The following is a 14,317-nucleotide window of genomic DNA, read 5'->3' on the forward strand; positions in this document are numbered from 1 at the left end:
AACAATGATAAAAGGCACCGATTATCAAACAAAGTTGGCTTTCTCGTAGCACTTTTGGTAAAAAAAAAACCTTTTAATTTTGTTAATTTCTCATACGCATGCGTAGTAGGTTTATCGCTCTCTGTTTGCAGGCATGTTTAATGCAGAGTGATATTATAATGTGGTATACATTTTTTGTTCTCCTTTTTAATTAAGTTTCTTACGGTCGCGCACGTGTTAGGTTATTTTCTTACTGTACCAAATACTTAATATTTAAATTACTCGCTCAGTTTAACGATGTTTGCGGATCTTTCATAGTTATAGTAAAGACAAAGGAGGATAAACCATATATCCCAGAATGCATCGCTTCCAGCCATATTATCAACCGTCCTAAGTCACGCGATTCTATCATTGCAAGATTGATGCGATTGAGGAGGATATGTGGCAAGCGCCAATGTTTCGGAAATCTAAGTTATTGTATTTGTATTGTGTCGATCCCGGGTATGCTTCTGAACTTACAATACCTAACCTACCTTTTCTGAAGCTAAAATGTTTGTTTGGACACGTGAGACTGCCTGTGTCGATCTGTTTGGCCTAAAATGTTGACATCATTATCCTTGGGATCATAATGTTGTCTTATTTTCTGAGACGCTGCAGAACATCACGTCTAGTTACGTATTGCGTGACGCAGTTGTCGATGTCACGCTAGTCATGCAAATATCAACATTTCAGGACTTTTCGGTCTTTCGCCATTATTTATCATGCTGTTGTTCATTACATACCCCCACCCCAAAAAAGGTTTCAAAGTATTTTGAGCAAAAGTCATCAAGCCTGCAATGAGTGCCTGTAAACGGGGGCAAAGCGGGTGGCTTACGTGTTCATTGGTTTCTGTTGAGACCCACGGTTCTTCGTTCCTCGGGCAGTCGGCCACGTGGAGTTCTAATCACTGGCGCTTTTAGCGACGGAAGGTAATGGCAGAGGAGGAGTCTGAGAGCCAGAAATCCCACAACCCCCCGTTTAGCTACCTACACAGACGCTTTTTTGGCTCGTCACGCATTCTTCCTACCCCACGACCGTCTGAAGGCTAATCCTATTTGGGGCTAGAATTCAACCCATGACCAGACTGGCCCGCTTACCCTAGCACTAGCTATCCGCGGGCCAGTCTTAACTGTAAAATATAAAATGAACGAAAATAAAGATTGTTCTTGTTGCAGTTTTTATTTCCCTTTTCGGTTACTAAAAAAAACAGGAAAGACAAAACTAAAATCAAGGAAAAAACACAGTGAGAACATTCACCTGAACAACGTACACAGTTCGAAGTTAACACAATTCCTGGATTAGCATTACATTCCTCCCTTGGATGACCGACTGCTAAATAAGTACGACACAAGTTCGTTCATAACCTACCTATTCCTTTTAAATAAATGCTCTCCTTCTTAGATTTACTTTTGTATTTACAGTTAAAATATACATACAGGATAAAAGATGATTGCATTTATTAAATAATGACAATGTGCCCGGTTTACTATCGTAACCACGTTTAATTTAATTTAATTTAATTTAATTCGTAATTTAAAAAAATCCCAGACTGAGCCTCCGGGACATGTCCTTATGGTTGTCAGGTAAAATGACGTCACACATGACGCAACTTAACAGCGCTAAAATTTCGGGAGAGTTCGCTTTGTTTTCCAATTGGACAATAAAAATCGGCAATCGTTTTGAACACTCGTTTCCCCGATATAAAATCAACATTGGGTATCTCCTCTATCACACTGGAGCATGTTCAGTGAGCTCATCCAGGCATTTCCTTAGTGTCAACAAGACGGGGTCGCAATCGCGCAATCCTCCGTTAAATGAGAAGACGATTCCACATCACTACATGGTAAAATCTCAGTTTCGCGTCCTTCTTCAACTGTCACTCTGTGGCTAGGAATTGAACGTTCCTGTTCTAATAATTCACTCGACTCATCAGCAATATCCTCGTTTAAAACTTGCTGTTTAGCGGCTTCTTCCATTGAATCAAAATCGGCAGAGTCAACAATTACTCGAGTAGCATCTTCATTTGCCGTATTATCAGCTACAAGTACAATGCTAACTTCACTTTGCAGTTCCGTAGGAGTCTCGCTAGCCGTAGTTTCTTTTTCCACGTCATCATTACAAGTCTCACAATTATCTGTAGTTTTGTTGGTGGGGTCTTCAACAAGTAATTCTAAATCATTTTTATTTGCACTATCACATGAAGTTCTTTCTGTGGCAGAACACATCTCATCTTCAGCTATGTTACTTACAGGATCAGTGGCCTGCTGTGCAATATGCTGTTGGTCTTTGTCATCAAACAAGGGAGCACCCTGAGTATCAATTGCCTCTGTGTTGTCATGTAAGGTTGCTGAATTATTTTCACCTTGGCAAATAACAGGGTCCAACTCGCTCTCTTCCCTCTTGGATAAGTCTTGATGTCTGGTTGCCACATCTAATTGTTGCTCATCGACAGAGCTGCATCCCTCAGGGTCCCCATCTCTTTCACCCACAGGCATCCCACTTTCAGCCTGGTCAAATGCCACGACCTTGCTAGTTTGTGTCTGGCTTGATGCTGAAACTAGAGCGATCTTGAATCCATAGCATGGCCGCTCTTTTTGCTGGTAAGACCGACCGCCCAATTCCTTAAAATTAAATTCTCTCTCAGGTCTGATACCATCACGTGACAAATCCCCGACTGGAGACTCTGCCCCAACCCCCTCCTCTCGCTCGTGTAAGATAGTGTCCAGGCTATCGCGGCTTTTTCTCATCTCATGTATTTCTTCACTGATTCCTTCCAAGTTTTTCAAAGCTAAGGAGTACTTTTGTTTCGCTTGTTGGAGACCTTCTTGGGTGATTTCAACTTGCTTCTTGTGGGCCTGATAAGGGGAAAAATAAATCTTATTTTCTATCAATTGATTTGATATTTAACATATGAAGGAAACTGAGGTATGTACGTTGGTGATTTCCCGGCCAATAAAAACCTGAAATACAGCCTACAGAAATTCTAAAATGCAAACGAGAGGCTATGGTGGCTGGACACAGTTATCTACACTTTGATTTCCTTTGTCATCTTATCTGCTGCAGCTGCAAAGCTCAAACTGAACAGGTTTTTAACTTGCAATGTAAATGCAGCAGAGTTCTAACTTTTGCATATCGCTCAAGTCTATGTTCTTTCACTATGAATCTAGCTTTTTTTTTTTGCATCAGCAGTTTGAAGAAAGAGTGCATAGAAACTATGTTCAGCCACCTAAGAATACACCCAGTGAAAGGAAAAGGAACAAAGGCAGCAATAAGAACATCAGAAAAAATCAGTAACCTAATTTCCCGGTGTGGGGGGGGGGGGGGGGGGGAGCACTGCCATGTATGGGCCATATAGGTATGTGCAGCTGTGAACGGTATGGTTTTCAAGCAGTTTACTCTAGGATAGGGTAAATCAGAGCGTTTGGGTCTAGAATAGGGTATAACTTTTCACAAAACTGACTGGTTGGTTGAAAATTTTATCTAGAGTAAGGAAACCAGAAATTGCCACTCAAAAATATAAAAAAATCAAATCGGCAAGTTTAAATTTACGCAAATCAGCCTCAACAGTGTCAATAGATGGGGGGATTTGGGGAGTTTACTCTAGTATAGGTTAGCAAAATTCAGCTGAACTAGCTCTGGTATAGACTAAGGGTTCCAGGGTCACAGCAGCACATCCCCACCCAGAAATTCCCAAAGTACCCCCCCCCCCCCCACCTAACTTATAACTACACATGGTCTTCAACTCTACTAAACATGAAATAAACCCAGATCATTTATTTACCTCTAAGATTTGGTCATACTTCATCTTCAAATCAAAATATGGCCTACAATGAAACAAACTGAATTACATTTAAACCCCATGCACTTATTCAACAAAACATTTTTTAAAGCTGTAGTTATCAAATACCATTAGTAACATTGCTACAGTTGAACCTCACGTGAGCGACCATCCAAAATGTCAAGCTTAGGTGGTTGCTTGCAAGAGGTGATCACTTACCAGAAGTTCCAAATATAGTGATTTGACTTGGAAACTTTTGGTATTTTGGAGAACTGGTCAAGGTGAGGTGGTCGCTTACGAGAGTCGGTCAAAACCGGAGGTTCCACTGTATTCCTAGAGCTATGCGACATATATCACCAGCTATGACATGATACGATACATTGAAATCCCTGTATCAGAGGCAGATGCAAACTAGTGCATTCACAAGAAAAGGATAAAATGCAAGAGCCATTTGGGCTTCAAATCCTGCTTTGAGCCTTCTTGCCCTTGCCGAGAAAAATCCCCAGAAACGTACCAGTATTCACTGTTTTTCAAACAGTTTCCTTCTAGGTCATGAATTGGGCCATCAGTTTGACAATGAAAACAGCTGAAAGGTATTACTGACATTTGTATTCCCTTTTTCAAAAGAGAAAATAGTCCATGTTACATGTACCTTGATTTGGTAATAGCAGACTTCAGTTTTGTTCTTAACTCGGTCACTTGATTACCAGCTTCACTGAATGCACGTGCTGTCTCAAGATGTTCTCTTTCGCACAGAGCTCGCTCCTTATCAGACTCCATCACCTACCAGGGCAATAGCAACACATCTAAATTAACAAGGAAAATAAAAAATAAAGTTCTGAATGTCCTGTTAAAGGCCCCTCCCTGTCAATCCACTCCATCTTCCCACTCTCATACCCAGAGTCTTAATTGCCGTTGGCCAGCGGTCAGGCAAGGATTCCCCCTGGAAAGTTCTGGTTAGAAGTCCAAAAATATTGGACTTCCACTTGGACGTCGCAATCTTTGGATAAACCTGTGAAGTCGCTCCTGTTTAACATTCTGTCACCAAACAAAATAAAAACTTCAATCACAAATTTGCAGTGATCTAGGGTCATTTGCACAAAACCAAACAAATCCAAAGGAGTAAATGGATTCACTGAACATTTTATTGAAAATATGATTCCAAACAAAACTTTCACTAGTGCGAGTTCTTGATAACTCCTTGCACTTCTTACTTACCGGTTACTATTTTGATCATAGAAATTTGTTGTTTTATTTTGAGTTAAAAGTGAGGTAATCACTTTGTGGCAAAAAATCCAATAATTTTTTTTTGTAAACCTCACAGTATACAGTGAACTCACAGTTAACATTACCAACAAAATCTACACAGGGTACCCAACCTTAAGAACAGCTTGATTCAACATTTCTTGCCATGTTGGATCCAGTACTTTGTGTTCTTTGGATGTAGAAACCAGTCTCTGCTCTGCTATGGCAAGCATTTTTTTGGCTGCCTGGTGAGCACTGCATGCTCTCTCATATTTCAAGGCTGCTTTCTGTGTCTCAATCTGCGACTAAGAAAAGAACCAACGTAATAATGGTGTTGAATACATTGTATGAAGGTTACTGTAAGTGGGACTTAATTTGTTTCCATTCCAGTCTTTATTATACCCGAGAAAAAGTATTCCAGGATTCTTCAAGATCTTGATGAGCATCTTATCAACAATCTTAAATATCGAGATACTCAAACATTCTGGTTAAGAATCCCTGGAATTTCTACTTGTAATAAGTCTTGCCAGTATAGTCAAGGATCTTCATCCTAAAAGATTCCCTCCACCTATCGACCCTTGCAAAAGTCCAGGTTTTATAAGAGTTCAGCTGTAAAAAGACTACAAAATTTCAAACCTGCTTTGCTTTACGGACAGCATCATAATAAGGGCGCGCCTGATTTATGCACTTTCCTAAAAAGGTGGCTTGACTTTTAAGAATGTATGCCGACTCTGTTAGGGTCTGCCTGAAGGTTGCTTGGAGATCCTGAAAATAAGATGTTTCAACATTTCAATATGTTAATAATTACATGTACCACCTTCATGAAATGTGAGGTTCCAGAAAATATACCTAACCCGTGAAGGGTTACTGGAAATTCCATGTGGGAGGGGGGGTCTCAAAAGGCAAAAACAATATAAATTAATATGAACCAAAACTGAATTTCCAGAGGGATGGGAGGGTGGTTCAAACCAAACACTCTATGTGGGAGGGGTATGGATATTTTCTTGAACAACACGAGATGATTTAAAACTGATATCTCGCCTCAAAAACATTTCATATGGATAACAAATCAGTGAAGTATTAAGTAAATGGAATTGTCAACCTAGAGGTTTGCAAACTACTGAGCTTGATTTCTGCTGTTTGCTCAGTTCTGATCCCTGAGTGTCCTCCCGCAAAAACAACAGCTGGGAGGAGCCCAGGCTCCTGTCCCAAACAGCAGCTGGTAATTGAGCCTACCCTTTCACTTTTCCTCAAAAATTAATGACAGGACTCTTAAGGTGGATCTCTGATTAAGAGTCTCAAGTTCGTGCAGAATTGAGCGCACGAAGAGACAGACAACTGTTTACTTTGACAATATTGTACTCTGTTGCGGAAAAATCACATTTATATTTAAGCAAGGATTCTATAACAGGATTAAGCTTATATTATAATTCATAAATAAAGCGACGAATAAACAATGACCAAGCAATGAAGTGATATTCGAAGTAAGAAGGAAAAGTGTACCAAAATTCACAACTTGAACTCTTAAAACCACTCACTGAAATTTAAATTGATTTGGCCAAGTCCAACGCTAAATGATCTAAAATTAAGGCTTGAATTGAAGAGTTTCTAAGATGTTTCATGTAAGCTTATTAGTTAGACAAAACGTTTATACTAAAATTAAAACCACCAAGATATACAGAGCAGAAAGCAAAACAATCTACGTTGATATAAGCTTATAAATAAGCTGTTGACGGACATGCAGTACCTCGAGATCTTGTTCTAGGCGGTTGATTTCTGCTGTCGAAGAGTTCAGCCGATCGAGCTCTCCCTGAAATGACAGAGAATAGCTCACAACGGGGATGAAACGAATCTATATTAATCTGAGGCTTTTGCTAGCAAACGAAGCTCAAAAATGAATAATGCATTAAAATAACTGAATTTACAGGGAGTACGTTGCAAACGACCACAAATGCTATGGAAGTAAGGTAACCTTCACACGGGGATCTAACGTTTCTTCTCCATCTTCCTCCTCTTCCCCATCGCCGTCGCCAGCTCGAAATTGCTCTTTACTCTCAGCGACGGTCTGTGAGGCCATTTCTAGGACAACATTTTGGCAAAAGTGGTATAAAGTTAAAGGTTACATACAGAGAAGTTGATATTGTACGCGAAGCCAATGCAAAGCAGGTGTTTTTTGATCAGCCTCGATTGCATGTTGCCATTTTACGCCTGACTGAAAACCACCGCGTGATCGAATGTTCGGCTTGATTTCTGTCGAAGTCCAATTCAAATAATCATTTACAACTTGATATCTTTATGTGACTTTTTCCGACATCGATTGTATCATGGATATTTAATATTCCATTACAGGAAGTTCTCTGGATGAGCTAGAAATCATGCAGGCAATTTTTACAATACATTGTAGACTTTGCCGTGATGTGTCACCTCGTTATTAGTTATTTCGTGCCTAGGCGATGGCGAAGTTCCTGCTGCGTAGCTGTACCAGTTATGGTTAGTTGTCTCGTCCTTGTATCACTGTTAAAGCAAAGAAGTGATCCAGAATTAAAAGATTATTCATACAAACTGGAGGGTAGAATTACCGTGAATACAGATCATCTCGGACTTAGCTTCTGTCCTGTCTGCTTTGGTCGAAACGAATCTGTCTGCGAGGGCATTTTGCACAATACGGTTAAAATACTCCGCAAGAAGGAGACTAAATCCAAAGAAAAGTGGAAACCAAGAGCTGTAGGCTTATGGAATACGAACCGAATTTCAATCAAGCATTATGGGAATGCCAGCGAGTTTTACAAACTGGATAATGAAATCTGCAGCATTGTGGGAAAGATAAACAGTCCGTGCGAGGCTGATGTCGTGTGGAAATCATTCCTGAATGTTTCGTCTGTAGATAGGTAAGTAACAGTTCAAGAGCGTGTAGCTTTTAATAAAGATATGGGTTTATATAATATAGAGGATCTTATAAACCAAAACTTCATGATTTCCTGCTCGAAATATTGTTTTATCGACTATATATAAATGACCCGTCTGTTCCTGTTTGTTCCATTTTGTTGTGTTCGACGAAGTGGAACGCAAAGCTAATTTTGACCTGTGGCTTATCAGAGTTGGTTTGCCTATGCACGGTTGTAGGCAGAAAAAACCACATTGCTGTAAGGACACCAAAATGGCCACCCAGCTTGATTTTTGCAGGGGCATGTCACGGCCAGTAAACTGGTACCGTGCAATGACATGTGATAAGACAAGTGGCGAACATGTGAGTATGTGAGCAGGCCATGTGAGCTCGTCTTTCTGATGGATCTTTCTTTGACTTCTTTCCATTCAGTCGCTGCATGCTTCACTATTATGTGCTCTCAGTGTTAGCTTTTGGCGAATTTAAATGCTTTGGTGGTAGCATTATTGAAATCTGAGGGAATTGTCCTTGTTTATCAACACGACTTGGCTTTGGGATGATAACCATGGGAACAGCTACATTTTGATTGCATTTGTTGATTAGTTTCAGTCGCGACAGATGACTCAGTCTTTATCTGGTCAAAATTTTATTCTTTGGAATCGGTAGAAAAGTACTCTGAAGGCAAGATCTATAAGACTACTTTATTCCTCCAGGGAAATACTGGAATTAGTCGCAAGGAGTTTGTTTACAATAAACGACCACGCAAAACGAGCACGCAATTGCAAATGCTAGCTTAGAATAATGTACGTAATTTAAATATTCTATGAAACTTGAGAGTCTACAGAAACTGGCAGCGTCATGCAACGTATCAATAAATCGTGACCTCTTCACTAGCATGGACTTTGACACTATGCATATCTGACTGTAAAACCTTGGTTGCTGCTGAAAAATGTCAATTTTAGCAATCAACAAAGGTTGAAAGTCAGCTAGTGAAATCATTTATTTACGATATATATATATTAAAGTGAGAATGTCAAACGCACTCTCATAATCTCTGATTACTAGTTACAAATTATGTTTATTTTGTGCTCAGATCTGACTTTGGTTAACAAACCTTTTTTCCAGTAATTTGATTGGGAATGTTTACTTTTCTTAAATGATTGCTTCGTTCATATATATATCACATTGTGTTTCACTTCATTCTGAAACTAAATTATGAAAATGGAATTGCAAAAAACATAATTGAATATATTTCCTCATATAAAGATAATAGAACAGTAGGTAGAGGTAAAGTCTACATACAAGCCAGGGACCATCAGACCGGCTCTGGAGGTTATCCCAGCCTTCTTACTCAAGAACTATTATGTTTTTGTTTGTTCAGTTCAATGAAAGAAACCATGTACTGCCCATCCAGCAGGCTGATAGCAAAAGTAAAGATGATATATTTTGGAGATAATGTACAAAACAGCCAAGTTAGGCATAACACTCTACACCTGACTTCAACTCTGAATTTGAATCAGGAACCTATAATCTTTCAGGTAGGAGGTCAGCGAATCCAAAGGCTGATACCATTAATATCAATTTACCACGCCTCTGTTAAATACGTTCCCCTCTTTGCACCAAGCAATTTTTTAGGCTGGCGCAGCTCTCTTATATTAAAAGTGTCCACTCCAGTCCCTTGTATGATGAGTTTGCCTCTTTTTAACAAGACATTATATCCCATTCAGCCTCTGCTTGGGCAGATCTATGAGGGAGGGGTGAGTTCAAAGAGTTCAGCCAAACTCCCTAAATTAAAACAAATGAGGCATTATATATAACAAGCTGACTTGGCCTCAGAATGCTGGAAATCCCATCTCTAAAATCCTGTATCTGCCCCAGCCCTGCCCTTTCTTGAATAAGCCCTCATTGGTGACTAGACACTTATTTAGCTTCTGCCCTAAATATGCCCCTCCCCCCCCCCTACTTCAGCTTCTATAGTAAGTTGACCTCTTTGTGGCCCTCTCTCCACCATAAAAAGCTCCTTTCTTTGAATCTTTGAATCAGGCAAAATATCTCTTAGATGACCTTGCAATGAGAAGCCAGGTGAAAGTTGTGTACTTGTGACAGAACGAGATTGATACTAGAAAATTTACAACGAAATAAGAAAGATACTTATTTTACCAGCAGCTTGGTCTTTCAGAGTCCCTGGTAAGCCAGAATTTCTTGCGGAGGTAAAGACTATTTGTTCTTCTTATTGTACGAGCTTTTTTCTCCCTCTTTCTTAAGGTGTTTCCTTCGGAGAAGGGATGGCCTTTCCCTAAGTTCTATGGAGCTTGTGGTCGAGCAATTGTCATGGAGGATGCTGGACTTCCTCTTGATTCTTTCCTTTTGCATCCTTGGCTAGAAAGAGCAGAGCTTGCTCTGGCCATTATCAAGATAGCAAAACAGCTGACAAGCAATCTAGATCACTGGGGGCTCTATTTAACAGAAATAGCACTGGACAATTTTGCTGTGTCAAATGGTACAGTTAGATTGGAAGATGCAAGTCACATCTTAGTGGTTGATCTGTTACAGTCAAATATAAAAGGTAATGTTAAAATATAAGCAGATTCAAAGGAATTATTCTTATATCTTTTAAGTGGGAAGCCTATGGTTATCATGTTTGACTGGAGGCTTTGAGATGATTGTAGTCCTTGTATGGTGTTCAGGAGCAGGCCTCTCACCACTTGCAGGTTATAAATGAGAACAACAACAACAACAACAACAACAACTTTATTGATGTGTGTAGGTAAAATAGCTGAGGGTGAAACCCACTGCTAATTAGGGACACCTAAAAGTTAAGATTAAGGAACTATTTACAGCACAAAAAGTTATAAGGATCTATTTAAGGTTACCGTATAGGCGAATCTTTGCTGACGTCATTGTTTACATTTTTCCTCATTAACATACGACTTTGCGCATAGAAGGCATCATGCTAGACACGATTTCACTAGAAAAACTTAAAGAGCTTGTAAAACTTAGTAAGTGGTGAAATTTTTGGCTCTTTGGGTGTAATATTCGAGGAGAAATTGGCTTTCAAAAACATCAAAATTTCTGTGTGGCAAAAGCGTTAATGAGCTCATACATTCTTTGTAAAATTTTGAGCTTTTAAACCCGCGTCGCACAAAAAGTATTCAATACATCGCGCTCAAATTCCTTGGGACAGTTAATCGTGCTGTGCCCTTTCAATATTCAGTATTAATCTCTTTGTAGCTTCATCAAAAACTGTATCGCTTATGGTAATGAGGCAAATATTGTAAACAAAGATTCTCCTATACCTTCAGATCGGCAATTTTCTTCAAATTTGGATTTTTGGGTCAAAGTAATGGTCGAAGAGTAAACGCTAATTTCTGAAAAAAAGAAAAAATTGAAAAAAACTTAATATTGACGGAGAAATGGAGGTTTTACGTTCTGGCCGGAGGTAAAAGTTCTCTCCTGATTGACAGCCCAATAACGCGTATGCAATCAACCGAGAGGACTTTCGCGGGAATATCACCTATATGCATACCACGAACTGGCTGGCTACTCACCTCTACTCAGTTGATCAGCATGGTTAATCCAAGTATTTTTCGTATTAGGTGTAATCCTATTAAGTTATAAGTAAACATGGACCACGGAAAACTCCGTGGACCAGTTCGAAAAAGCGAAAACAGCGAAGAACGAATGAAAATACATCTCGGAGTGAAGAAGCGAAAATTGGCCTCGCGGATGAAGCAATGGCGATCGTATCAAGCGGGCAAAAAGATCGAGTCAAGAGAAGAGAAAGGTTCTGTAAAAATTTGGGAACTTGACGGCGATAACAGCGATTTTTACACTGACTCTTCTGTTGAGTCCGATACCGATGAATCGTCGGACTCATTGAGATCCATTGGAATATTATCCATGCACACTTGCTCCGCCACGCTTTCTTTTGTTTGTTTTCTTCGCCCAGCCACTCTAGCGTTCGTATCCTATTTCGCTTTCTGCATTTTGCCAGACCAGCTTCAAGAAAAACCGAGCGACAGAAAAATTCTCTCTCCGCCTTGAGCGCATTGCGAAACACAAGGGTGTTTTGGAGATTCGCGCGTAAATTTCACCGCGAGAAAAAAACTTTCCAAACGCTGATTGGCTCAGTGATCTGAGAACCCAGTTGAAGGCGTTTGTGGGCGGAGTTTGTTTGCGAAGCAAGAGATTTTTCTGAGCGCTGTTTTCTCTAATAAATTTTTTCGCTGGAAGCAGACACTTTAAAGAGTTTCAACTCAAAGGGAATTTCTTCGATTGCCCTCAAATTTGTACAGTAGCTAGCTTAACATATAATAAACAAAATCGTGTCTGTGAATTGTTTATTTCGAAATATTTTTTCTCCGAGAGCGATTTTTGTACGATCACTTCACATTTTTTAAACACTATTTCGAAAATGTTCTGTAATTTTTACTGCAATTGAATATGGCAAAACGCAGACACGCTTTTTAGCGCTTTTTGTCCTTAAACCGGGGAAAAAAATAAATTGGCGAAAAACAAAATTCGCTTTGACTTGTAGCTTCCAAAAGGTGATTAGGGCGCTCGCATTTAGTGGTCCTGAAAAAATCGGCAATTCATTTCATTTCAAAATTCTTGGTATAGTTTGATAGCCAGCTCTATAGGCCTTAATTTGATATGGAGATTTAGGTATCAGCCGCTTAAACTGGACGCGCTACATCGCTTGGACACGAGACACCTCTGAAGGTATACGGTAACCTTAAAACATTAAAAAAGTAGGGGTCTATATACAACTTTTGGATGAGCTAGGATTAACATAATTATCACTATTTTTAATTTTTTAAAGTTAAACCAGTGAGTAGGACTTCTGCGAACTACTGGAGTTCTATAACTTTTTTATTTTCTCCTGCGTGTTTCATGTGACTAATGCATACTACATCAGGGAACAACAGTTTTGGCAGTAGCAACTTTAGCTCAGATTTACCAGTTTTATCAGTTAATTATTACTGAAACCTACATGTACACAATGCTGAGTAACCTTTAGCAGGCTAGCATCACACTGAGTAGGATCTTCAATACTCAATGACTTCATGCCACTGTACAGATATCAGGGTTACGCTTCAGGAGTAAATCATAAGCCTTGTTGCTCATTGGCAAACAACCTGCAATCATCACAGAAAGTGGGTGTGAACACCCTCCCTCCAATCCATGGACCACCTATCAGGGACGGATCTAGGGGGAGGATGCAGGGGTGTGCACTCCCCCCCCCCCTGAGATGGCATATTGGCTTTTAAAATTTGTTTACCTCACCAGTCAGCTACATCATCCCTTAGTGGTGCACCCCCCTCCTAAGAAAAATCTGGATCCTCCCCTACCTATACAGGCAGGCAGATAGATCCATGATACATGTAAATCAACAGTCAATCATTGTAACACTTACAATCTACAAACAAACACTCTTTAAACTAGTCTAGACCAGATTGTGCTTAGCAGACAACCCAAGCTGTAACTATTTTTTTTTCCCTTTGCAGCTGAACATAAGAAGACTGTGGATCAATGTTATAGGACAGAGCCTCACTGTCTGTCCTCACATCCCCATGAACTCTGTCAAGGTGTCATACGCGATCAAAACTACTATGCAGTTTGCCGGGGTGTGTTAGCAGATATAGGAAGTGAAAAGGGCCTACTTCATTCCCCTCCAGGAGATGAGGAATTTAAAATGATGCTTGAGGACACACTGACAGAATGCATTACAGCACAGACAATTAAAAGAAAAGAGGCTATCGACCTAGTTGTGGGTTTACTTCAGAACAAAATAAATGCTCTAGCAAAATTAAAGTCTTAATTAAGGTGTTGTTTCTTGACTATACATGTAAGTTATGAAAATAGATATTTGATAAATTGAAATCTTTGCCCTGCCTCTAGCTCTGTAGAATTATTGCAGTGCTGGAACTAACAATGCAGGTCTTTAATGACTTAAGTCATGTGACAGGTACAGAACCGGAAGTTCAAAGTTGTGGTCTCAATTGAGAGTTGGGGCCTGGGACTGGATTCAATTGAAGCTACAATTTTTTGTCTGGGTCAGGTGGGTAGGGTGTTTGCTGCCTTCCAAAAATTGACTTTTGCGCTCTCCCCTGCGGTCTCTTATTGGGTTTGCATTTCTAGCATACCGCACTTAACCTGTTAGATTGTCTATCCTAAGGAATGAAAGTTTTCACAATTTTTTCTCCCCATGTGTATGAGAAATGAAATTGGCAACCCCACTGATTGTTATGTTTTCAAGTAAATCTGGTCTTCTGATTAAGGATGGAGGAATATTAAAGATGTAAATTAATTTTGTCACTTGATTAGTTCTCGGGAGAGCGTAAAGCCTTTTTATTTGGAAGTATGTGACTTGCGCTGGCAGTAAAATATGT

The 14,317-nt window shown here is 39.7% G+C and overlaps 2 protein-coding genes across 3 annotated transcripts; one reads left to right on the forward strand and one right to left on the reverse strand.

Annotated features, from left to right (window-relative positions):
• Nucleotides 1-1,172: 1,172 nt before the first annotated feature.
• LOC145488365 (uncharacterized) lies at nucleotides 1,173-7,696 on the reverse strand. 2 transcript variants are annotated; one of them, XM_081467212.1, is made up of 8 exons: nucleotides 7,621-7,696; nucleotides 7,014-7,120; nucleotides 6,789-6,851; nucleotides 5,678-5,806; nucleotides 5,176-5,346; nucleotides 4,449-4,579; nucleotides 3,800-3,842; nucleotides 1,173-2,873 (listed from the first exon to the last, which is right to left on the reverse strand). In XM_081467212.1, exons 1-8 carry the CDS (start codon nucleotides 7,634-7,636, stop codon nucleotides 1,794-1,796), a joined length of 1,740 nt encoding a protein of 579 aa, XP_081323338.1. In that variant the 5' UTR covers nucleotides 7,637-7,696; the 3' UTR covers nucleotides 1,173-1,793. The 2 variants fall into 2 exon arrangements, with proteins under 2 accessions (XP_081323338.1, XP_081323339.1); XM_081467213.1 differs by lacking the exon at nucleotides 7,621-7,696 and adding an exon at nucleotides 7,466-7,594.
• On the forward strand, nucleotides 7,457-13,816 carry LOC145488366 (divergent protein kinase domain 2A-like). The gene is made up of 4 exons (XM_081467214.1): nucleotides 7,457-7,929; nucleotides 9,307-9,463; nucleotides 10,191-10,491; nucleotides 13,433-13,816. Exons 1-4 carry the CDS (start codon nucleotides 7,457-7,459, stop codon nucleotides 13,744-13,746), a joined length of 1,245 nt encoding a protein of 414 aa, XP_081323340.1. The 3' UTR covers nucleotides 13,747-13,816.
• Nucleotides 13,817-14,317: the final 501 nt, after the last annotated feature.

The sequence above is a fragment of the Orbicella franksi genome, chromosome 5, assembly GCF_964199315.1.
Source record: "Orbicella franksi chromosome 5, jaOrbFran1.1, whole genome shotgun sequence".
Taxonomy (NCBI): domain Eukaryota; kingdom Metazoa; phylum Cnidaria; class Anthozoa; order Scleractinia; family Merulinidae; genus Orbicella; species Orbicella franksi.